Source organism: Equus caballus, chromosome 15, assembly GCF_041296265.1.
Source record: "Equus caballus isolate H_3958 breed thoroughbred chromosome 15, TB-T2T, whole genome shotgun sequence".
NCBI lineage: Eukaryota > Metazoa > Chordata > Mammalia > Perissodactyla > Equidae > Equus > Equus caballus.
In genome coordinates this window covers 84126580-84153502 of record NC_091698.1, presented here as the reverse complement: position 1 = coordinate 84153502, position 26923 = coordinate 84126580, and the positions used below count along the sequence as shown (strand labels likewise).

General features: G+C 36.1%; 1 protein-coding gene across 2 annotated transcripts in view; it reads left to right on the top strand.

Moving 5' to 3' along the window:
• Positions 1 to 26923, top strand: part of BABAM2 (BRISC and BRCA1 A complex member 2) — a 420515-nt gene that overhangs the window by 37865 nt on the left and 355727 nt on the right. For both annotated transcript variants that reach the window (XM_023619317.2, XM_001502017.6), the window contains exon 3: positions 4256 to 4332. In XM_023619317.2, coding sequence (XP_023475085.1) covers positions 4256 to 4332 — 77 coding nt within the window. The remainder of the gene's footprint in view (positions 1 to 4255; positions 4333 to 26923) is intronic.

Below are 26923 nucleotides of genomic sequence, written 5' to 3'. Positions count from 1 at the left end.
TGCAATTTCGGTGATAAAGTACTAGAGTAAACTACCTGATTGATGCCATCAAGAATTCCCACTTGCATAATTTGCAGATGTGATAGTTTATCTTCCTTTGTTCTCCCAAGTGTTAAGTTTTAAAATAGTGCATTCCTAGTATATTGAGATAATCAGAATTTAGTAAAAGATATATTTTAGAGCATAGTTCTTCATCCCCAAACTCTTTTTATGTTATGATGCTGGGATATGTCTTTTGGTCTTGTTGCTGCTGTGTTCCCGTTACCTAGCACAGTGCCTGAAATATAGCAAGCACTCAGGAAGTACAGTTGAGGGACAGATTTGAAATTACATTTGAATTGTCAGCAATTTTCAAGTCATTTAAAATTAGTTTATTATTAAAAGATATTCAGTTTGGAATGTGGGTTTTTTAAACCTTAGATCTAAGTATGTGTTAGGACAAATTATTGTTAAATATAATTTTAATCAAGACTGTAGCTTTTTATTTAGTAGGTTTTTCATTTTTGGTTAAGGAAATGTCTTTCTAGATGAGCGAACTTTCCTACTACATTAGTTATCTGTTGCTGACTTGTGATTTCAACTTGGTGGGAGCCCTCACCCAAGAAGCGCCCAGCTGAGCCACTCCCAAATTCTGACACAAAGAAACTTTGAGAGATAGTAAATGTTAGAAATGTGAAGTTTTGTGATACCACAATATAAAGAGTTTTATATGCTTTGCTTGAAGACTGTTCCTCAGTAAATCACTCTGCATTCTTTCCTTCTGAAAAGGAGTAAAGCACTTTAGAAGAAAAAGATAAATCAAGCCATCATAGCCAAGTTTCTTTAGTCAGATATAAAAAGGATGTATTTAGCCTTAAAATATTTATGTAATTGTAAAATACTTCATGTTTATTATAAAAATCAAAACAATGCTGAGAGGTAATTGAAGAAAGGTAAAAATCACTCAAAATCTTGCTGCATTTTGGTGACTCTCCTTTTTGAAATCTATTTATGTACATAGACACACACACACACACACACAGATGTTTTCCTTAAGTGGAATCATACTATTCGTATGTATTTTTCATTCTTTTTAACCCATGCCCTTTTTGGATTAACAGAAAAACTAATATTCTCCTTTACAGATGTGACTTGAAATTTCACTGTAAATTAAATAATGTGACCAAAACCAATTTTAGACGGAGGAAATTTAAGAAGGGGGCACATTTTAGTTTAATCTTAAAAGAACCTTTAGGTAACACGACATTGGCTTGTTTCCCATAAATCTGTTTATCCTAGGTAATACAGAAGATAGAACATGACAGATGTTTTAAATAATTTGCTCAGCATTTCACTGAAGGAGAAGCAGTGCTGTATAGGAGAGAGACTTGCTGATGGCTGCTTAGCCTTTCCTCTGTTGCCTTGAACAGTCCAGCTCCTGGCCCCGAGTTTGTATATTGCAAAACAGAAGCCCTGCGGTTAATTGGAGAGTAGCCATTTTAATGTGGGCATGCTCTTTGGGGAGTGTTACCTCCCCCCACTTCCCCACTCCATGTAAGTGATCTTTCCAACAACATACTTTCTCTAAGGTAAATTTTGGTAAACTTTTCCTCTATCTTTTCTGTGATGTTTTAGTGGCCCTTATAGATTGGCAAGCCCACCCATTAATCTGGCTGTGTTTCCGTATAAGATTTGGGTGCCTCTCACACTTTACACTCTTGATTTCCCTTCTCCCTAGTCTTGCTCTTCTGCGAGTCATCCCTATCCAGTAAATGCATTTGTCACCATCGCCACTGCTGCTCCCCCAGTCCAAGTATCCATCATCTTTCTTGCCTGAAATGGATTCCTATCTGGGCTCCCTGTTTCCGTTTTACCACTTTGCAGTCTCTCTTTCCATAGAGTAGACAGGGTGATCTTTTAAAAGCATAGAACCAGATAATATTACTCTTCTTAAATCCTTCCTTTGTGCTTGGAATAAAACCTGAATTAATTGCCACCACCTACAGGCTCCGCGTGATCTGTCCCTTGCTTCCCCTTTGTCCTAATCTTTTGCTGTTCTCTTCCTCATTCACTCTGCTGTAGCTGTTTTGCCCAGATATATCAGACTTGTTCCTGCCTTCACGCCTTTGCACCAGCTGTTTCCTCTGCCTGGAATGCTCTTCCCCAGAACTGTGCCTGGTTGGCCCCATCGTGTTATTCAGGCTTCGGGTTTCACCTCCTCCAGAGGTCTTCCCCAGTCTTCCGGTGTAATGTAGCTCCTGTTTTAGTGCAGCACGCCATTTAATTTTCTTTATAACTTTTAGCGATCTTAAACCATCTTTATATATTTGTCTCTTGTTTATCATTTCTTCTTCCTTGCCAGAATTGAAGCTCCATGAGACTGTAGGTCTTGTCTTTCTTGTCCACCCTGTATTCCTAATGCTAGAACAATGCTCAATAAATCTTATCTAAGTGAAAAAAATCAGTGAATGAATCACTCAGATGGAGAAATGTACTTTTTAACATCCTAAGGTGGCTGGAACCAGCTGTACTTGTAAGGGAGGAACGTGAAGGGGCAGAGCGCAAAAAGTCTTTTCGAGTTCTGGTTAAAGCATAAAGTAGATAATGCAAAATATGGCTCAACAGTGAATGTAACAATTCAGAACTAATTTCACATTGAAGAAGGCCGAGTTACTTATTCACACAAACTAGAATCTGATTAATCTTGAGGATTTCCTGTACAATTGATAACTTCAGTCATTAAGCTATATACATAGATTATTTGATCTTTAAGCCCCAAAAGACACAATCAAGTGAATAGTTTTTAAAAAAAATCATTTTAAAGCATTATTGGTTAAATATAACGTAAGAGAAAAAATTCTTAGTGTTCTTTGTAGGGTCATTACTGTCATTAGATTATGCTTTATGTTTTGTAATGCCGTAATTTGTGTGTTTCCATAAGTGTTTTCACTGTGCTGTGGGCTAGAAAAGATTATACTATAAGGGAAATATTTTAGTACCTTTAATAAAATGTGTCTTGAAGAATTTTTTGTTTTGAAAGGTAAAGGAGAATGTTTTCTTAAAACCTGTGAAAAATTAAAATAGGTTACGATGCAGTTACTGCCAGGACTTTGTTTTTTAGTTTATCAACTGATGTTTTTGTTGGCCCCTAAAGAAAAAGAAGAATCATCAACCTAGTGATTTATGTTAAATACGTCTGAGTTAAAGTTTCTTTCTGGTTCTTTTCTCTTTACATTCAAATAGTTTTGGGAAAAAGCAATAGTAAATCTAATATGAAGTCTGAGTTTGTTTTTTGGAGCCCACAGTTCTCAGATTTATTTTCGAATGGCTATTGACCTTCAGAGGTCACCCAGGGAAGCTGTACGTTTATTCCAGCAGTGCTTCCATCCATTAAACTACTTTCGTAGGTTCTTTTTCAGAAATGCTTCAGAGCCGCTTTTGGAATTATGAAAGAAAATTAGCCTCCTTGTTTACTTTATGAATTAAAAACCTCATTTTTTAAAACTAAATTAAGACATATAACTTACTCATTTGACTTCATATTAATATTTTATTAATTTGTGAAGCCAATACTGCTGTTATGCAGTTGAAGTTATGACTTGTAAGATCATGAAAGATACATCGTAAAGTAAATCTGTGTAAAGAACAAAGAACATGTATAACTTGGTGAAGTAATAGATTAAAAAAAACCCAACAAGCTGTTGAGACCTGAGTGACTAACTCACCCTCTCTTTTAAATTTGCATTTTATCTGAAACTGAGTGCAGTGCCTTGTGCTCTCCTGCAGATGTAAGTTACTAGGTGCCAAATCTAGAGGAAGCGGCTTACCTACATGGAAAGAGAGAAAATCGTCTGGTACCAGAAAAAGGCCCAAAGTGGGCTCTTTTTAGTACTAACGGAGTGAAAGCTAAGAGTCTATATTTAAAATATGACCATAAAACTACTCTTCTTTTACAATTCTTGGCATCAGAGACTACAGACCTGTTTTGAATGATATACCTGTTTTGAAAATCGCGATGCCCTTCTTTGAGAGAAGTAGTTGAAGCAGTGCTGGTGTTTGTTGTTAGAAGGCATGTAAGTTTTGTTGTGAGACAAATGAATTATTTGTTTTAGGGCAAGTCTTATTGTCTTGGCCTCCATGCCCTTTAAGGGCTTTTATTTTGTTCTATAAGCCAGTGTTTTAATCTTTTATCTATAAGGATCACTTTTAATTTACTTTATTAAATATCATAAATATTTGGGGGGTAAAGAAAATCTTTTCTTCTCTCTTTTTAAAGCTGCACGTCATTGACTCCTGGACCCAACTGTGACCGATTTAAACTGCACATACCATATGCTGGAGAGACATTAAAATGTAAGTAAATGATGACTATTTTACTGAAAATGTAGATTACAGTGCTACTTATTGGACTTTGTGCTTTAGTTTTTGTTTCTGGCTGTTAAGTGTTATCTCCTAGGATACTTTGATCACTAGGATTTACCTTTTTTAAAAAATATGTCTTTCAATCCTAGGTCTAGTCAAAGTAAGGCAGTTGGCAAGAAATAAATTGTGGTCAAATAGACATACACAGAAATTCTTAATTTTTAGGCCTGTGCAGTAATTCTTATATATTTTTTTCTCCATAGGGAGATCTTAGGTAATACCTCAATAAAGAGAGTCCATTGCTTTAAAATACCTGACCATTTAGAAACATTGTTTAGGTAAGAATGGCCGCTGTCCATGACTACTGATAACCCCCTTCTGGAACCACTGTTGCCAAGCACCATTGTCACTGATGTACTCCTGACTGCCACTGAGTATGAGAGTCCTACCTCAAAGACTCTTGGCACAGGTTAGGAGTGTCAACCTGTTATCTCTCTTATAGCAAGGATCAGAAATGTAAATGGCTGCAGGGGCCAGACCAGTAACATAAATGAGGGAAGCGGGCTAGATGTGCCAAGTTGAGGCACACCTACCCTGTCTCCAGGGGACTGCCTCTATTGATTTATTGAGAGAAGATGGAAATCTGAACTTTTATATGAATCTGTCAGTTTTAGATGTTGGCCACTTTTTAAAAATTAAAAACGTAGTGTGGGCCACCATTATGCAGGCCAAACCAAATGTGTTTGTGGGCTGCCTCAAATTGAGCTCTTGGACCGCTGGTTTGTGATCTTCATGAATAGTATGCAAGACCTAGTGTTGTGTTTAGTCCACCATCTATAGCCTTTGTCTAGGCTGCATCAGGCCTTCTCTGCCATTATACCTGTACGGAAGCTCTAGCTTAGTGTGGAAATGATGATAGCTTTGATTGGTTAGTATCAATAATCTCATCGGGAATTTTCTTTCTTGAACCTATACTTGTGGTGAACAGGCTATTAAAATATCTCTATTCTTAAAAAGAAGAAAAAGAACATAGATGTTAAAGATGGGACAGATGAGTCAACAGTGCCTTTCAGACCATAGACTGTGTTTTATCATTGTAGGCCAGGTGGGGCCACATCTTATTATTCTGTAGAATCACTTTATATTAGATTACCATATGCAACATGGAGTGAAAATTTGTGACATGCTAACTTGTTAACCTTGAATTATTAGGTCATTCTCTGGAAACCATTAAAATAGAGAAGAATTTCAGCTGCCTGAGGGTAGTAGGATAGATTAGATTACTGCTTTTTTGAAAAAAAATTAACTAAATTTAAAAGAAATATCAAAGTTAATCATTAACATGGTTAAGTATATAAATAGTTCAGAGATTTTTTTATGTATGAAAGTAGTAGTTCTTTGTCCCATTTCTCCCCAGTCCTAGTCCTGTTTCCCAAGGGAATCACTTAAAATTTTTTTAAATTGTTTTAGTGTTTAGTTCTCTGGGGATGATCTCCATATATCTAAATAATATGCTCATGCCTCTGTTTCTTGACTTATCAATTTTAGATATTATTATCTTTTGACTTCCTGCTCAGATTCATGAGGCATCAGCCTGTTTTCACTGCACCCTCTGTCTTTCTCTCCTCTTCTGTAATGCAGTTATTTCACTGCTGTTGGTTCCTGTGTTGGTTACCCTGTACCTTTAAAATTGTTATAAGATCACTTTAGGCATTGTATTGTACAGTCAAATGAGCAGTCCCTAAAAATTCTTAGTAAGTCCCTGGCACACCATTAGCACTGTGATTACTTAAGCACAATCTCTATGCAATGATGATGAACCCTTTATGCTTCGATTTAGTTTCCCATTAAGAAACTATTGGATAGTGTCTTTTGGCTTCTTAATTTATAAGATGAGCTCCTTCACCTCCCAACTTTTGTCTTCTATTATTTCCTTTGGATTGATAACTTATTGTCTGTTCTAAATCTGTGATTGTCTTCTAAAACGAATTGCTTGAATGATTGCTCTGCAGGCCTGCCCCTTCCTGGTTATCACTATGGAATTTACCTTTGTTATTTTCTTGGATTTGACCTTGGTTTTTAGAATCTATGTATTGAAAATTCTGTTTTGTAGAAGTATGTCTTGGTAAACAGGTATCCCTTTATCTTGCTGGAATACTGTCTCGAATAACTTGCTCAGATTCCTCTCCTCCCTCCCCCCTTCCACCTTTCCTGTTGCCCTTCTACTAATTTTTTATTACCACAGTCATAATTACATATCTTAATTTCTAAGAGCTCTTTCTTGCTCTTGCTCTCTGTTTCACAACATCTTGTTCTTATTTTTCAAGTACAATATCTTAAAAGCTTTAAAAGGATATAGAGTTTTTTTAAAAAATTTTCTTCTGTTTTCCGAATTATTTTAAATTTTCCCCAGGGGTTGTGTTTTTGTTTATCCTCTTTTTTCCCCCCCCCTGTTATTCTATAGCCATGCATTAAGTAAAAGGTGGTTTTTGGTTGTCCATTTATGTTAAGACAGACAATAAAACTCTGATTTGGTGGGCTGGCCCAGTGGTGTAGTGGTTAAGTTTGCACACTCTGCTTCGGTGGCCTGGGGTTCATGGGTTCAGATCCTGGGTCTGGACCTATGCACTGCTCATCAAGCTGTGCTGTGGCAGCATCCCACATACAGAATAGAGGAAGATTGGCACAGATGTTAGCTCAGGGCCACTCTTCCTCACAAAAAAAAAAGACCAAAAAAACAACCCACCCCAAAAAATCTCTTGTTGGGTCTTCTGTATAGGTCATCAGGGCTTATTGAGTGTGTGGGTTACTGGTGGGCCAGCTATTAGTATGAGGAACCTCTGTGTGTCTTATTTTGGAGTTCAACTGTTCTAGCTCTTCCTCAAATAGGTTGTTCTATTTCTTTAGAAAATCCTCTGTATGTTTTTCTTGGGGATATATATCTGGCCACCATGCCATTTTAGGGGGATGGGTATATAGATTAGTCCCCATGGAGCTTTTAGTTAAAACTCCCTGTTCTTATCTCTGTGTCTCCTTCTTGCATCTCTGTACACTAGATGACTGCAAGTTTTTATGACTTTACCAGGACAGATGGCTTCCTCCTCATCAGTAGCCTCTTTTTCACTTTATTGCAGCCAAAGCTTTCTTTGCCCTGTCTCATTGAGTATTACTGTTCCACCTGCAGCTGCCTTCTAGGAATTTGTTGAAATGTCTCATCTCCTGGTTGCTACTCTCTTTCCTTCCTCTTTACTCTCCTGTTGTTTTGGATTTTTATCTTTCTGTTTCTTCACTATCATTTAATGGAAGAGTGGGTCTTAGAAGAGAGAAGAAATACATGTGTGTGGTCAGTCCACAGCCTTGAGCCAAAAATAATGTGACTTCACAAGGATCTTTCGAGCTGTATGAGTTTATGTTAGTAAGCATTTACTAATATCCTATATCTTCTCATTACTATAAGATTTTCATGGGAATCCTCTTATAACATTAGCGATTAGGGTATTTGGACTGATATTCACATTGTAAGTTAATTATGTCTTATCAAGCTATTGCTTGATATCATCATTATGTACTAGGGCCTTAATTTAGCCCATAGAATGCTCTATAATTGAATAATAAGTGAACTTTGTATACTGAAGCTCTTGCACATTAAGTTGAGTCAAGATCCTAGCCTTAAGCATTCCTCAACCAAATAAAAGGAAAAGGCAATGATTATGGACACTATATTTACAAAAGTTCATTGAATCGGAAGAAGGAGTTTTTATTATTTCTTTCTTTCTGAAATTCTTGACGTTATTTAGGAAGGCTTTCTGAAGGGTGTAGGTCATATGATTAAGTTTAGTGTTGGAACCAAGGTATGACAGGGAGTGCAGAGCCGGGAAAGATTTGGTTTAACAGACTAGAGCAAAGTGATGTTATGAACAAATTCTTTCTGGGCTTTGGGAAAGTATAGTGTTTAAGGTAACATTTCACCTCTTGCTTTAAAAAATTTTCTGAAAAACTCTTAGATTGGTACCCTTTGAGGTACCCCAGTGCTTCAGTATGGAGGCCAAACTATAAACGTCTTTAAATTTCCAGATGGAAATTGCTTTTAATGTCTGTTGAAAATGCGATAGAATCCTCAAAAATAAATGAAATTAGATAAATTATGAAACATGTCCTTATTCTCTGACAGTGTAAAAATTGAAAAATTTACATAAAGAAAATAAAAACAAACAAAGACATAGTTAAAACTCAAGTCAAGATCAATTAAACCATTTTTATTAGACCTGGTGTTTTACGAATCTGCCTACATAAATTTGTTCATATCAGTGATTATATAGCAAGGCTATTTTATTTTTCTTAATTTGTATAATGTTTAGGCCATGATTATTTAAAGTTTCTTTCTTTTTAACTGTACTTATTTTAAAATTATTTCAAAATTGATTCTGTTTAGGGGCCGGCCTGGTGGCGCAGCATTTAAGTTCACGTGCTCTACTTTGGCAGCCCAGGGTTCACTGGTTCGGATCCTGGGTGCGGACTTACGGACCACTTATCAAGCCATGCTGTGGCGGGCTTCTTCAGCAAAAAGAGGAGGATTGGCGGCGGGTGTTAGCTCAGGGCTAATCTTCCTAAAAAAAAAAAAATAATTCTGTTTACAGTTTTTTAATAAATGTTTCTAAGAGGAGTCTCTTGAGTCATGATGTGTTGATAGTAGGAGTAATGTACAGCACTTTGACATTTTATTAACCTCAGTAATTAGTGTAGCTTCACTCTGCATGGTTTAAAGTTCATGGAAGTAGATAATTTACTGTATCAACGAAATTATTGTAAAGGAATAAATCTTTTGTGGCAAATTAGGAATTTGTAAAGAATCTGTTTTTCTCTCTTAGAGAACAGCAAGATTTTGCATTGCTGTAAAATTAATGTTAGACTCACTTCTTTTTTTTTTTTTTACTCTATTTTATTTAAAAAAAATCTTGCAAGGACAAAGACTTTTACATGTTTCTACTCCGTCAAGTTTTATAACCTTTGGTCTATCAATAAGGTTATCGTGGTTAATTATCACAAGATTGGTGATTGAGTTCAACCTCCTATAACTAACATAATATTTCGTCTTTAAACAAATACAATTCTTTACAAGAAATGTTTTAACAAATGTAGTTTTCTAAAACAAATATACATAATTGAAAGGTTACATAGTTTAATAATCCTTGGAAAATAACTATCACAGCAAATAGAAAAGCTCTTTGCCCTCTTTAGGAAACAGACCTAGAGTGAAACCTAACTTATGGTAATAAGAAACTGAATAAGTACAGATTTAAATTATATTCTATGGTAACTACTAGATAAATATTCTCTTTTGCCTTTATCTTTCTAAGCAAAGAGTAATTGCTAACTCAATGCATTACAATCTCATAATGGTTTATGTAAACAACTTCTTTATCTAACGTTTCTCATTAAATCCCATTGAAAACTTGTGGTGCGTGGTTTAAACTATAATTTTAACCAAGGCTGAATCAAAGTATTTGGTGTTTAAAGTAATTTTATTTTATAACTTTAAGCTCAGTGAAGTTAGAGATGGAGTCTCTGGCATAGTAAAGATTTTCAATTAAATATTTGCTGAAAGGGACCGGCCAGTGGCACAGCAGTTAAGTTCGCATGTTCTGCTTCGGCAGCCCAGGGTTCGCTGGTTCAGATCCCGGGTGCGGACATGGCACTGCTTGGCAAGCCATGCTGTGGCAGGTGTCCCACATATAAAGTAGAGGAAGATGGGCATGGATGTTAGCTCAGGGCCAGTCTTCCTCAGAAAAAAGAGGAGGATTGGCAGCAGATGTTAGCTCAGGGCTATTCTTCCTCAAAAAAAAGAAAATTTGTTGAAGGAATGGAATGAATGCATGCGTGAATTAATGAATCAGTGTTCAGATTTTTGTTGGTTAAGTGTAGTGTTATAAAGAATGTGGCATTCTGTTACTGTATCAGTCCCTTGCCAACAGAAATTCAGTCTTTAGAAGTTATTTACTATACAAAGAATTTGTAATTGGAACATTGCTCTTAACAATTCAGAAAACAGGAAGGATATATAGTACTTTGCAGATTTGGAGTCTGTTTCAATTTTGTCTTTATATTTATATATTTTACTCTGCCCTCTTGAAGCAGATAAATGAAAATAGTGTGTAATTAAATTTTATATTTCAGAATATTTTATATGTTAGAAAACAGTTCTATAAATGTTTCATCTGTGAATAAAGGAAACTTTGTGCAGTTACTGAGAATGAGAGTGAAAGACAAAGAAGAGGGCATATTTCTACCCATGAATTCATGAATTGATGCCTACAGAATTACCCACATCCAAAATTAAATAACTGAAATAAAAAAGACCAGAAGATTACAGTACATTAGGAATGACGTTATTGTTTCCTCAGCTCTTTTAATGTGAAGAGACACTGTTGAGCAGTGAAAGAGTTGCTAGTCTGTGTAAGATTCTCATGGAAAATATCAAAGGATATCTGAATTAAAGAGAAGTTCTTGAATTTCACGATTGTAGAAGAGACAGCTAGTACTTACTTAAACAGGATTGGAAAAGTCAATCTACAGTGATAAAGATTGATTTAGATAAAATACATGTTAATATCTAGGATGGTGCCACTAAAAACATTGACCAATTATAGCAAAAATCAGAGAGGAAGATCAGTGAGCTTCATATAAATGCGTATTTGTAAAAATAGCCACCCTCGTCACGCTCTACAGTGCTTAGCTCTTGAAGAAATTACTGTTTGTGTTTTTGTGTGCCCTATTTAATAGGGGAGGGAGTGAGACTCTTTTGCTTATATTTTATTTCCAATCTTTAGCTTATTACCTGGCATTTAGAGTGGCTCAATAAGTGTTTATGGAGTGAATGAACCATGTTCATTCTGTGGATCTAGCAATGATAGAAGTGACAGAACTCTGAAGTATTCTCAGTTTTGCAAGTTCTTTGAATAACACTATTTATGTAACTATAAAGAGAGATTATTGAAATATTTTAAGTTATATCAAGCAAGTCTGTGGCTGGTAAATCAAATGGTTTGCTAACATTCGTTTCAAATATGAAATTATCTTTTGTTTAAAATTTCTATTTTTCATACTAACAATTTATTTTAATCAGAGATTGTTTGGTTATAAGAAACCCATTGGAACAAACATAAATTAAAGAGTGTGTTTGTCTTTATAAGGAATTAAATGAATTCCATGGTGCCTAAGGGCAGGAAATATAGCCAGGCCTCACAGGGGCTGGAACCAGGGACTGCAAGGATGGTAGACACCATAGTAGCCAGTCAGCATCTGTGTCCTTGTTTGTCTCTTTCTCCTGCAGCGTATTCTATTGTCACTATATTCTCCAGATTTCTGTTTCTCCTCACATAGAGTAGAAATGGCTTCCTGAACCCACTCTGTGGTAACTCAGTTCAAGGCCACCAGAGACAGTCTAAGGTCTTTGAGCCTAAATTCCTGGGAGGGAGGGTCTGATTGGCAGCTTGGGCTGGGTGTCCACTTGTGATTCAGTCAAACGGCCAGGAATTCTGGGTCGTGTATTATCAACCTGGTTACTAGAGGCCAGTTTTAGCACAAGGTAAGCATGGGCTGGGCAGGTGCCCAGAGAGGTATCTATTCCACTGTTTCAGGAATTCTTTCTAAAGAGCTTCCAAATGAAACTATAGACATTTTCCCTTTGTCTTTAACAATAGAAGCAATACCGTTGTTTATAGTCTGAGGAATGATGAATATTTCAAAGCCGTTTGCAACAGAGTGAAGAAGTCATGCCAAAGAATTATCTCCAAAGGTTTTGAAAGACTTTTCAAAAGTTGAAAGACTTTCTCCGAGGAAAAGTCTTTTTTTTAGGGGAAAACGAAAAAAATAGATTATGATTGGGATAATAGATTTTCTCCCATGTTTGCAGAGGAGCCGTATAAAATTACTGTTTATTTCCAGGCTTCAATACTACATCACTAAATTTAAATTTTTATTTTTGGGGGAATGATTACAGCAAAATGTAGCTAATCTGAGAACTGCTATTAAATGGGACTATTTAATTGAACAGCGGTCAGACATACGCAAAGATTTTTTACAGACATATTGCAAATAGGGTTCTAGAAGTTCTACTTCACTGAATCTTGAAATTCAACTTCATCTTTGATCCTGTCTCAAGTGGTTTGACTGCTGTGTGTGTGTGCGTGTGTGCGTGTGTGTGAGTTAACACAGTGCTTCCTGCATCTCAAGTCTGTTACATATTACTGTGTCTTAGACAATCAGCATAGTAAGCTCAGAATGCTCTTTTTTTCCCTGCTCTATTCCTCTAAAATCTTTCTTATGCAGCATTGTAGAGATAGAGAGACACTGGGGCTGGGCACTGATGGCTGTCAAACAGAAACTGGATACCAAACTGGTAGCACCTGAAGGACCCAAGTGGCGTTGTGACGTTTGTTGCATCAGCTGAAAGAGAGATTAAGGTTCTGTTGATTTAATCATATCTATGAGAATTTTGCACTTTGGTTTGTTCTTATACCTTATATTTTGAACTTTGGCCAGTAGGTCCAAAAGCTGGCTACCGTGGCTCTAGCTGTGGGCAATTTTGTTGGGATGACAATGTTGTTTTGTGTAAAATTTCTTGTATTGTTTAAAGTAACCTGTTTGGGAAATGTTAACCGAGTAATCCTTCTGCTATAACCCCTCCTCTCTCCCCTTCAATATCTGAGGACTGAATCCCTCAGCCTAGCATTCAAGCCTCTCACAGTCTGCCACTCCCTCCTTCCAGTCCCCCTAGTCGGGCTCAGCTGACAACAATCCAAGTCATAAGCCTACACAACCGATTGCTCATTGTACTTCTCAAATACCCTGCTTTTCCTGTTTCTGCTTTTGTTTACATTGTTTTGGCTTCAGAACGATGGACCAAGGAAATAATAAAGTAGCCTGACTGATTTGTGACATATTTGGTTCTTCATTTGCGCTCACAAATCTGCCATTCTACTGGATGTGCTCTCTAGGAGGCTCCTTGGCCAGCTCTCTTCTAGTTTCTAAGATCACCTGCAAGGAGAGTAGGAGTGAACCATTTTTACTATAATTCATAACAGTTGAGCTGAGTAAAAAGTTGGACACGATGTCCAGGGACTTAGTGCTTTGCATCATGCTGAGAGGCATAATTTTCCTTGGTAGCGTAGTTCATTTTACTTTTTATCTTTTTAAAAGATTCATTTACTTAAAGATTATTATTATCTAGCATTCAAGGTATTTTTAGAGGCTAATTAGGGAGGCAGGTCACCTTTGATTTAGTGAATGTTCTAAAAAAATGCTCATTGAAAGGCAAGTAAGAAGTGCTAATTTTGTGGATTAGACGTTATCTCTCCCTCAGATTTTGAGGATTCTTTGTCCTAGGATTTCAGAATATTTTATTTTCTTGGAATTCATGGAATGTTAGAAAAATTTGAAGAATAGCGACTTATTATTATTAATTTAAATTTGTAAAGTCAGTTATAGCTAACTATAGATATAATCTGGCTTTGATGCTGATTATAGTTTATTAAAAAATGACTGAGATAATTGCTAAACTAACTTACTGAGCATTTATTTTATAGAGAGTTAGGCTTGTTTATATACGTGATCTCATTTAATCACACAGTAGTGCTGAAATAGAAATTTATATCCCACTTTTTACTATTAACTTTATTGAAGCATAATTTACAGTTAATATAAAATGTACTCATTTTAAGTGTACCGTTCTATACATTTTGGCAGTTGTAAACACATGTGTAACTGCGCTGCAGTCAAGAACATAGAACATTTCCATTCTCCGTAGATAGAGAACATTTCTTTCCCTCCACAAGTCAGTCACCTCCACCACCATGCCCCTAATCCCTGAGCCTTATCTTTTCTCTGAGGCTCTAAAACTGTTTTGCCTCTTTTAGAATTTCATGTACTAAATGGAATCATATACTATGTAGTTTTGGTGTATGGCTTCTTTCATTCAGCATAACGCTTTTAAGATTCAGCCATATTATTCCTTGTATCAGACTTTTGTTCCTTTTATTGCTGAATGGTATAACATTGTGTGGATATATCACAGGTTTTTTTTATTCATTCATTTATTGAAGGACATTTGGGTTTCCAGTTTTTGACTGTTATGAATAAATCTGCTATTATATTTTCATACATGTTTTTCTGTGGAGATGTGTTTTCATTTTCTTGGGTAAATACCTAGGTGTGGTATTGCTGTGTTATAAGCTAAGTGTGTGCTTAACTATATAAGTAACTGCTAAACTGTTTTCCAACGTGGTTGTACTATTTTACATTCCTGCCAGCAATTTATGAGCAATCTAGTTATTCCATGTTCTTGCCAGGATTTGATATTGTTGGTCTTTTTAATTATGTCCATGCTAATGGATATGTAGTGGTACCTCATTATGGCTTTAATTTGCATTTTAATGTACTTATTGGCTATTCACATATCTTTTATTGTGAAGTGTCCAAATCTTTTGCTCAATGTTTTGATTGAATTGTTCATTTTCTTGTTGAGTTATAAGTGTTCTCTATATAGTTTAGAAAGAAGTTGTCAGTTTGTCGCTATTTTCTTCCAGTCTGTGGCTTCCCTTTTCATCTTTTTAATGGTATCCAAGAGCAGACGTTTTTAATGTAGGGACCTGAAATTGGCCACCCCGAGATATGTCTCTTTGGCATCAGGATTATTTGAGGCTGATTGCTTTTGATAAATTGGGACAGGGAAGGAGGCTCTGAGGAATGGAACTTGCCCTTTCTTAGGACACATTTACATTTGTAAGGTAAGTCTCTATCTGTGAAAGGTGCCTCCCTCTCTGTACCAGGAAGAAGAAAGGCGATGACCTTCTCTCTAGAAACTCTTAATCCATACCAAAGGCAAGGACTTAAAATCTGCATTTTATTGTGCTTCTCTGGTAACCTCCTGTAACTGACTTCCCTCCCTCTCCCAACGTTGGCATCTCCTTAAAGATTAAGCATCTTTCTTTAGGCTGGGAACCGATTGCAGCGCTCATCTGTGACCCCTCAGCCGAGGTAACACACCTGCCACCCTGCGGCGCTCACTGAGACAGCAGACCTATCTGCCGTCTCCATCAAGCGCTGTGCTGACAGAGCAGCCTCGTGACTATTGTCAAAGGGACTGTTCAATCACATGTGAAACACCCCGTTTGGGGGCTATATAACCACTCTGTGCACCCCACTTCTTCGTGCCCTTTCTTCCTTCGGGAAGAAAGGCCCCAGGCCATGGTTCCTCATAAAGCTCTGTTTAATTTTCTCTTGCTATTCTGTCTCATGTGAATTTAATTCGTTCTCTGGCCAGACGAACCCACATTTGGGAAGAGGAAATGTCTTCCTCCCCTACATTAATATCGATGAAGTCCAATTTAACAATTTTTTTTTATGGTTTATGCTTTTGGCTTCTTGTTTAAAGTCTTTGCCTATCTGAAGGTCTTAAAGATTTTCTCCTAGAAGTTTTATATTTTTACCTTTGACATTTTGGCTTTTGATCTATTTTACTTAATTTTGACCATACATATGTTAATTAACCATGTAAGTGTCGGTTCATTTCTGGACTTTACGTTGTATTCCATTGATATGCCTATCATATGTCCATCTATCATAGTCCATGATATGTCAAACGTGTATTTACATTGTATTCTCATGATATGTATGTGAGTACAACACTGACTTGATTACTATAGCTTTATAGTAAGTCTCAATCAGGCAACTTTTTTTCCAAAACTGTTTTGGCTATCCTAGGTGCTTTGTATTTTCATAGAAATTTTAGAATCAGCTTATTAAATGTCTACAAAAATCCTGCTGCGATTGCATTAAATCTGGAGATCAATTTGTGGAGAATTAGCATCTTAATAACATTGAGTCTTCCAACCGATAGAAATGATAACTTCTCTATTTAGGTCTTCTTTAATTTCTTTCAGTATTTTTAAGTTTTTGGTGAACAAGTCTTGTACAAGTTTTGTTAAATTTTCCTGTAAATATTTCATTTTGTAATGCTAATTTATAGTATATGTTTTTTTAACTTTCTTTTTCTAATTCTTTGTTGCTAATCTGTTGATACTGTGAAAATTAATAAAAGGAAACCTCATTTAAAATGGAGTCGGGAGGCCAGAAGAGGGAGCTCTCATGTACCCCCACTCATTGCCCTCCACAGACCCCAAACAGTGAGAGGTGTACCTTGAGTCTCCAACAGGAAGTGGCCTACTTTAGTACCCTTTCTCCTTGCCCCCCAACAAGCCCAGCCAGTGGGAAAACACCACAACTCAGCCAATGAGAAACCATCACAATCCCAGATTCCTGCTCTCTTCCGGCGGACTTTGCTCATACCTGTCCCTTCTAACTTCCTTCTTTTTCTGTATAAAGTAACATTTTCTTTCCTTTGTTTGCCAGACTTTCCTGTGGTTGCCATAGCTTGCTTGTCCCAAATTGCAGTTCTCTGCTATTCTCAAATAAGCCCATTTTGTTGGTAAAATAACTGTTTTATTTAAGGTCAGCAATACAATTGATTTTGGTATATTGACTTTCTATGTGGCTAAGTCCTTATATCCACTTAATAGTTCTAGTAACTTTTTTGTAGATTCCTTAGGTATTTTCTTAAAAAGCAATCACATCTCTTGTGAAGAAGATGGTTTTGCTTCTTCCTTTCCAATCTGTATGATTTATATTTCTTATTCTTGCTTTATTGAACTGAATTGGCCCTCTAGCACAGTGTTGAGTAGAAGTGATGAGATCAGACATCTTTGCCTTATTTTCAATCTTAAGGGGACGGTGTTTAGTCTTTCATCATTAAGTATAATTGTCAATTTTAGGTGCCGTTTATCAATTTGAGAAAGTTCCCATCTATTTTGACTTGCTGAGAGTTTAATTTTAATATTTTAGGTGCTTTTTTTTCTCTGTCTGTAGTGGTTTCTCTCTCTCATTTGTTAATATGATGAGTAAACTGATTTTCAAATGTTGAACCAATGTCGCATTCCTGAGATTAATCCCACTTGATCATTATGTATTATCCTTTTTATATAATGCTGTATTTGATTCATTCATATTCTTTTAAGGATGTGTACATCTATATTTGATGCTGTATTTCTGTATTTTTCTTGTAGTTCTGTGCTTGATTTTGGTATCAAAGTAATGCTGGCCTCATAAAATGAGTTGGGAAGTGTTCAGTCCTCCTCTGTTTTCTGAAAGTTTGTGAAGAACTGATTTTATTTCTTCCTTAAATGTTTGATAGAATTCACCAGGGAAGCCATCTATGCCTGGAGAATGAGTGTGAGTGTGTGAATGTTTTTAATGATGAATGTAATTTCTTTAGTATCTGTAGGGCTATCAGGTTATTTACTTATTCTTAAGTGAGCTTTTGGAGTCTTGTCTTTCAAACAATTTGTCCATTACCTCCAACTTGTTGAATGTATTGGCATAATGTTATTCATAGCATTCCCTTATTACTCTTTTGCTACCTGTGTGATCTATATTAATGTCCCCTCTTTCATTCCTGACATTGATAAATTGTGTCTTTCCTCTGCTTTTCTTGATTAGTCTAGCTAGAGGATTAACCATTTTATCAATCTTTTCAAATAACTAGCTTTGGTTTTGTAGATTTTTCTCTGTTATTCTGGTTTATATTTCATTGATTTATACTCTGTTATTTTTGAGAATCTCTGCTTTTTAGATCATTTAACTTAATGTAATTACTGCTATGGTTGGATTTAAGTTTACCATCTTGCGATTTATTTTCTATTTGTTGCATGTGCTTTTCGTTCCTTTTTTCTCCTTTCCTTCCTTCCTTTTGGATTAATTAATATTTTAGGATTCCATTTTGTCTCTACTCTTGGCTTCTTAGCTTTATTTTTTTTCCATGGCTGCTCTAGTGTTTAGAATATGCATCTTTAACTTTTCACAGTTAAAGTTAAAAATATTATAGTTCTTCATTTATAATGTAAGAACCTAACAATAGTATATACTTCTTTTTCCCCTAACACCCGTCCCCGCCACCGTCCTTTGTGCTATCGTTGTCATACATTTTATTTCTTCATATATTATAAACCTCACAGTGCTTTGTCTTTAGTAAAGTGTTGAAATATTTCGCCAATTTTTTTAAACTGGATTATTTTTCTTATAATCAAATTTTGAGAGTTCTTCATATATTTTGAGTATAAGTCCTTTATCAGATATATTATTTACGAATATTTTCTCCCTGTTTGTCTGTCTTTTTCATTGTCTTCACTCTTCCAAAGAGCGTGAGTTTTGATGATGTCCAGTTTACCCTTTTTTGGATCATACTTTTGGTGTCATGTAAGAAATTTTGCCTAACCCAAGTCACAAAGATTTTTATACTGTTTATTTCTAATCATTTTATAGATTTAAGTCTGTGATGCATTTTGAGTTAATTTTTGTATATGTTTCAAAGTATGGATTTTTCTTTTTTTTATTTTTGGTATATGGATACCCATCTGTTTTAGTACTATTTGTTGAAAAGAATATTCTTTCTTTTCTGAATTGCCTTTTTACCTTTGTCAAAAACTAATTGCCCATATATGTGTGAGGCTCTTTCTGGACTTTCTGGTTTGTTCTGTTGATTTATATGTCTAACTTTATGTGATACTACACTGTTTTGGATTACTCTAGTTTTATAATAAGTCTTGAAATTAAGTAGTATAAATACTCTAATTTTGTTCTTTTTTTCAAAATGGTTTAAAAAATTCTAGGTCCATTTACATTTTTGAATAAAATTTGGAATCAGCTTGTCAGTTTTCCGTGTTTTTTAGTATTGCCTGTATACGTGTTGCACTTCTTTTGTCATGTTTATTCCTAAGTATTTAATATATTTTGATACAATTGTAAATTGTATTGTTTTTAAGTTTCAGTTTTTGATTGTTCATTGCTGGTATATAGAGATACAATTGATTTTTTGTCTGTTGATCTTGGATCCTGCAGCCTTGCTAAGCTCATGTATGAGTTATAGCAGCTTGTATGTAGATTCTATAGGATTTCCATGTAGAAAATTGTGTCATCTGTGCATAATGACGGTTTTCTTTCTACCTATCCAATCTGAATGCCTTTTATTTCTTTTTCTTGCCTTTGTCCGCTACATAGAATCTCTTACATATTGTTGAATACAAGTATTGAGACCTGACATTCTCGCCTTTTTCCAGGTTTTAGGAGAAAAGCATTTAATCTTTCACCATTAAGTAATGTTGTCTGTGTATTTTTCACAGGCGCCCTTTATCAGTTTGGGGAAGTTCCCTTTTATTCCTAGTTAGTTGAGAGTTTTTGTTTTGTTTTATTTTAAAATCAGGAATGGATGTTGGATTTTGACAAATACTTTTCTTCATCTATTGAGATGATCATGTGGAGTTTTAAAAAAAATGTTATTAATATGGTGGATTTCATTGATTGATTTTTAAATATTCAACTTACCTTGCATTCCTGGTATAAGCTCCAGTTGGTCATGATGTATTTATCCCTTTTATATATTGTTGGATTCAATTTGCTAAAATTTTATTTAGAATTTTGCACTTATGTTCATGAATGATGTTGGTTTGTAGTATTCTTTTAATGCTTTTTGCTAGTTTTGGCATCATAACAAATCTGGCTTCACAATAGAATGAGTTGTGAAGTGAACTCCTTTCTTCATTTTTTGGGAATAGTTTGTGAAGAATTCATATTATTTCTTCCTTAAATGTTTGGTGGAATTCACTATGGGAACCATGTGGGCCTGGAGTTTCCTCTGTGGGAAAGTTTTAAAATATAGTCATGCGATGCTCAGCGACAGGGATATGTTCCGGGAAATGCGTTGTTAGACGATTTCATGGTTGTGCGAACATCATAGAGTGTACTGACATTAAACCATCTAGACGGTATAGCCTATTACACACCTAGGCTTTGTGGTACTAATCTTATGGGACCACCATTGGATATGCTGTCTGTCACTGATCGAAATGTTATGCTGTACATGACTGCACTGATTAAATTTCCTTAGTACCTATGGAACTATTCAGATTATGTGCTTCATCTTGAGTAAGTGTTGGTTTTTGTCTTTAAAGGAATTTGTCTGTTTCCTCTAGGTTGCTGAGTTTATTGGCTTAAAGTTTTTCATAATATTCTCTTATTTAAAGAAAAATATGTAAAATCTGTAGTGATGCCACCTCTGCTTTTCCTGATATTGGTAATTTGTTTCTTCTTTCTTTTTTCTCTTTACCAGTTTGGCTTATTTTTCAATTTATTCGTCTTCATAAAGAACCAGCTTTTGGTTTTATCCATCTTCTCTGTTGTGTTTCTGTTTTCTATTTCATTAATTTCCATTCTGATCTTTAATATTTCTTTTTCCCTTACTTTGGGTTTACTTGCTCTAATTTTTCTAACTTATTGAGGTAGAAGCTTATGTCATTGATTTGAGATCTTTCTTCTTTTCTTTTTCTTTTTTTAAACTTTTTTTTCTTTTATTTTTTTTAAAGATTTTATTTTTTCCTTTTTCTCCCCAAAGCCCCCAAGTACATAGTTGTATATTCTTCGTTGTGGGTCCTTCTAGTTGTAGCATGTGGGACGCTGCCTCAGCGTGGTTTGATGAGCAGTGCCATGTCCGTGCCCAGGATTGGAACCAACGAAACACTGGGCCGCCTGCAGCGGAGCGCACAGACTTAACCACTCGGCCACGGGGCCAGCCCCAAGATCTTTCTTCTTTTCTAATTTCAGTGTTTAGTGCTATAAATTTCTATCTAAGTACTGCTTTAGCTGTATCCCATAAGTCTTGATATGTTGTATTTTCATTTTAATTCATCATATTTTCTAATTTTCCTTTTGACTTCTTTTTTGACCTGTGTGTCATTTAGAAACGTGTTATTTAGTTTCCAGAATTTTATGAATTTTTCAGATATCTTTCTTTTATTGATTTTTGAATTTAATTTCATTATAGACAGAGAACATACTTTGTATGACTTACATCCTTTTAAATTTGTTGAGACTTGTTTTATGGCCTAAAATATGGACTATCTTAGTGAGTGTATAGCATCTTGTGAGGGTACATAATTGGTAACAATAGATGCCTACATTGCTATTAACTATCTTTGTATCCCAGGGTGATTCCCTTTTTTGCAAGATTATGGCACTGGCAATAGCATCTTCATATCAGAAAAGAGGGACTCATACTTTTTCAGAGCAGGTAAAGCAGAGATTTTTAAATTCTGGTCTGATTTCAGAATAAAGGGTACTTAGGAAACTAGGTCCTTAATGAAGCATATAGTGGGCCCAGATTTGCTTCTATTTGTTTTGAACTAGCCCTTTTTCTTTATTATTTTGGCCCTTAAAGACATTGAACTGCCCTCATCACTAGAATATGTCAGACAGAAATTGGCCTAAGACCTTTTGGGGCATTTGATGACCATTTGAGATAGCATGGGAACTCTTGATCACTTCAGGCTGCATGGCAGGCTTTATGTGGTGTTATCTGATTGCTGATCTTTGTTGATTTTCACTGAGTCATTAGTCTGATTTAGGGGAAGTATGAGATTTCATATTTCCATTCTCCCAAAAGATCTGAGCCGTGTCTTAATTTCCAGGATATGATGTCAGTCATGTTAACTTGTATATATTGATACTTAGTAATATCTCTCTATGTTTATCTATCTATCCATCTATATGTAAATGTTTGTTTATATGGCAGATATGACTCTTCTGTTTCTATTGAAATTAAAAAGTGATACTGATGTGTGTTATAAACAGCCTAATTCTTCAAAGAACAGTTCTTTAATACTGTTCCCAGGCTGCCATCAAACCTCCAGTTTATTGAAATCCTTCTTCACATTTTCAGAGTTGGGCAAGATAATCTTGTATTATTCAGCCAGTTCTGTATTAGCACATAAAAAAGAAAACCAGTAATGGCTTTACTCTTTACATTTCCCTTTTGATACCCTTCACATTAATACCATTAGTAACAACTCTTCCAAAAAAAAAAAAAAAATCCTTGTTTTTCTTCTGCCTTTGGCTACAGAGCTAGGTTGTAAAAGTAAGGGAACAAAATGTTTTAGTAGGATCATGTCTTTAGTGATGGGGAATTTAGAGCCATTAAAGAAATAAACAACTTAACCAAAAATATGGCAAAATAGAAAGGTGGATGCTAGGGGATTTAGGAAGTTCCAGGGAGTTTTGTAGATTTCAGATGCTGACCACATACATCTAACTTGTGAGGGGTATGAAGGGACAAGGAGAGAGAGAGCTGAATGGGAATAGGTTAGCGGAGAGGAGAAAGGAGTTTTTTTTAAAGTTCTTATGCAGTCTGAATAACATTTATATTTTCCCCACTTCTGGGCCTTAGAAATTAGAATCTTTTCATATTTTTATTGTTCTGTGTAGTAAACCCTGTTTGATAGTGGTGCTGTAAGCCTAAGTCGATGTGGTTGCATTCAGTGTATAGAAAAGTTACAACTTCTCCTGCTAGTTCTTCCTTTGTATTTAATGCCTAAACGTCTCCATCTGGAGAAATGCCAATTTGCCACTAAATTTAAATAAATAAGAACATTTCTCATCAATAGGGGTGGCAAATTTAGCCCCTCTTTAGAGCACTGAGCAATTTATGACCATATGTTAAATACCATAAAACAGCTTTAAAGACTTGGTCCCTGGCCATTGCCAGATTGCACCGTAGGAGTACAGCAGCACTGCGAGGGACTGGGAATGCTTCCTCCGGCCCTTGGAGGCCTCAGTAACTCACTGATGTCACAGCCAAAGAGGCCTGTTTTCAAACATTCCATTTATGAAGGTGAAATACTAAAAGATTCCATTTTGGCATTTGGGTGCAAAGAAGGCAAGACTTCTTTTTGATTCTTAAGGGTCAAAATTAGTATGGAAAATGTTGTGTGGGAGAATGAGTAACTTGGCAGCAGTGAGTCCAGAAGGCAAGTCTAGGAATAGGTAGTAGATATCCTACTCGTTCTTTTTCTTGGAGCGTGAACTGGACTTTTATAAGGGGTAAGCAAACCAAATATCACATGTTTCTCAATCGTTTTCTTTTTGCCAACTTTTATGGAATTAATATTAATGTTCAAAACAATTTTTAAAATTTCATTTCATAAGGCTGCCAATTATAAGGATTTCTTTTCTTCCAGGAGTATGACTCATTATTTGGTGAACTCCAAATATTAGTTTTTCTTCTTGCCATCGTCACAGCCTGTGAATCATTTATAGCATTCAGTGGGCTCATGACTGAGGGAATGAAGGTGTGTGCCAGCAAACATGTGCTTTTTGGTCAAGTAGTGCTATAAGACCTTAGATGGATTTTTAACACATGTGAGGAAATCCCTGATTCAGGCAGGGGGGCAGTGTTATTAAAGAGGAGTAGGTACCAGAAACCTGTGAACAAGATTTTTCTAACTGTTCTCTCTGAAGGCTAACTCTTCCTACAAAGGAAGTTAATGAAATTTGCCTGTCAAAGGTTCAGGATTTCTAGCCTTCTTGAATGTGTAAGTGCCAGCCTGAGGGCTGATTTCCTGTCAGTTCCTGTGTGGTTTGCACTACATCCTCTTTGCAACAGATCAGTATTTTAGGTCATCTATCATAAACTGCTATCCTGTAAATTCTTGTTGATTTGATCTCAGTTTGCAGAAGGCAGCTGGCATGTTTCTCTAGGAAGTGCAGCTGGAGAGCTCCTGTCTCCCTCTTCCTAATGTCAGGAAGTACACTATTGTTACTTGTCACTGCTTTCTTCCTTTGAAAGAACAAAAAGTCTTCAAACTTTGGCATATTCTAAAAGCGCTGGGTAGTAGTTTGAAATTACCTTTTCCATTTTATTGATCTAGGGCAAAAACTGGAATGATCTTTGACAACACTTGTCAATCTTGTCTGGTTTTTCCATAACACAGATATGTGCATTAGTGGAAGTCCCGTCTTCACCCTCATTGCAAATGAAGTCGTGCGTAAGTCTTCAGAGTTACATGAGGGTGATTTGTTTTGTTTTGGGCTTTGATTTTCAGACACTACGGAACACAGATATTTAAAGCATATTTCTTCACTATTTCATGTTAAGTTGAAAGTATCATTTTCGTTGTTCCTATTTATCATGCCATAGTGGGTGAACTATGTTGTAGAATTTAGAAAAGTGAGCAATTTTCCTCCTTTCTTATGACTCAGAGGTCACATTTGACAACTTGATTTTTTTAATGTAGAATGGGAATTGCCTTTAGCTCAGTTCATCTAAGAACCTGTTATATTATAAGGAGAATACAGATTCAAGCATGAGTTGTTTTAAATAGTGTCCTTAACAATCTGTCGTGGCACAGATCATTTCTACTTCTGATTCTTTTCATCTTTATGAAAACCCGTGTTCTGTAAGGTTTGACAATATCATTAGTGTAGCTCATGGTTTCTTTTGTGTTCTGGTTCTTAAGATGAATGAAGAGAAAGGAAAGATAAAAATTCTGCTGCTCTACCCAAAGAAAGTGAGCTTTCTGAAGGTGGATTTTAGTCAGATTTATGGACATCAGGCAGTATCATCATAGAAACAGCCCAGATCCTGATAATGCACTAAGAATGGCATGAAGGAAGAAATTTGGATTCAAGACATGGGAGAATTTTGTGTCCAGATTATTTATATAAAATAAAATCTGTAGTTTGTGAAATAATATATTGTTAAACTCTAGGGGTGGGAACCTCTGTGATCTCTAAGGTCTAGATGACCCACATGGTAGCAGATCAGGAAATGTTTATTAAATGAGTGAAATCTGGGCACTAAAAGAATATGTCTTATGTGGATAGTCTTTACTGGAAGGATACTACTTTTGGGATTGTCAGTGGGACAAGGGAGCATCTAAAGATTTGAGGAAGGACAGCATAGTTTCTCACCGAAGAAAGGGAAAGAAAACTATGAAAGGTTATATACATCTACAAGGTTGCCATGCATATTTAGAAAGAACCTGGAAAAAGACTCACACAAGTAGTTTGCCAACACTTGGGCTAGAATAGGACTAACCGGTTTTACTTAAAGAACAACTTTGTTTTAAAGAACAACTCTTAATAGATTAATCTCTTATTATAGAAAGATAAGTATAGTACATTGGGAAGAAAAGAAAAGAGTCAGCTGAATTTGTCCTGAGACTAGCAGGGCTTTTCATTCTGTCCTTGGGATGGATCTGATAAGCAGATCATGAAATGATTAGTAAGACGTAAAATGTGTTGCTTGACAGTATGCCTAAGGTCTGTCGTAACTAAAGAATGAATGCTACTAAATGTTGAAATCAGACAATTTGGTCATCTTAATGTAGAGCGAATTGCAAAATTGATTCTTTTCCAGTTAATTTTTTTTATTGTTCTTATCTTCCTGTTTTTCCTTTTTTGTTTTTTTTCTAAGTGTAATTTCACTACATTTGGGTAAGACAAGTTACAGGCAGTTGCACTCAAACATCAAATTATTATTATTATTATTATTATTTTTTAACCAGCTTTAGCAGGGCTGGCCATGTCCTCTAGAAAGAAAAGAAAACCCCCACAAATCTCAAAGTGCTTTCACCCGACCATGTACCCAGTCATTACTGAGTACCTACTTAGTCCAAATTCTGAAGCACAGAATTTGAGGGTCTCCATTGTTTGGCACCATCGTAACCTTTCCAGCATTCTCTCTTCTCCTTACCCCCTTCTCTACTAAACCAGAGGACTTTGACAGTCTTGTCTCCCACCTTCATTTTCAACTCTATGTGCTGCTCTCCCTTCTGAACATCTTGTTCCTGCCAGTGTCATCTACTCATCGTTCCTTGGGCACATAATTTGCCTTATACCCCCTAACTTTTGCTAATTCTTTCACCCTTACCTTAAGTTACCTCATATTTCTTTACCTAAGCCTACTATGGGCAGCACTAAGAGTGGACATTTTAAGAAAAAGTTGATTAGACTGAGCATGATTTTAGACTGAAAGGAAGTATTCAGCGTAGTAGGAGACTGGCAGATTGTCTGTAGATGGCCACAACAGTATCTCCTGTCCCACATGCTCTTCTATACTGTGTGTGACCTTACTAATCCTCCTTCAAGAGTTGGAGTATAATTTTCCTCCCTTTGAATCTGGGTGGGCTTGTGACTGTTTTGACCAATAGGCTATGATGCAAATAATGTTGTATGACTCCTGAGGCTGGGTCATAAAAGGCAAGACAGCTTCCGTCTTATTAGCAGGAACACTTGTGCTTGGAGCCCAACGCCACACTGCATAAGAAGTCTGACTACTTTGAGATTGCCATGCTGTCAGGTAGCCAAACCACATGAAGAGGTCACGTGAAGGCACTGCAGTTGGCAGTTCTTTCCCTGGAGTTATCCTAGCCCAGGCAGCAGACATGTGAGTGGAACTGTACTGGACCCTTCAAACTAGCCTGTCCACTGGCTAAATACCCCTGAGTGATCTCAGTCAATGCTGTGAGGAGCAAAAGTGTCACCCATCTACATTCTGCCCATATTTCTAACCCACAGAATCTGTGAGCATAATCAAATGGTTGTTATTTTAAACCTGTGAGTTTTGGGGTTTTTAGGTAGCATTAGTAATTAGAATATAAACACTGAAGAACAGGAGCAGAACAAGAGCCCGTAGGAGGGTGGA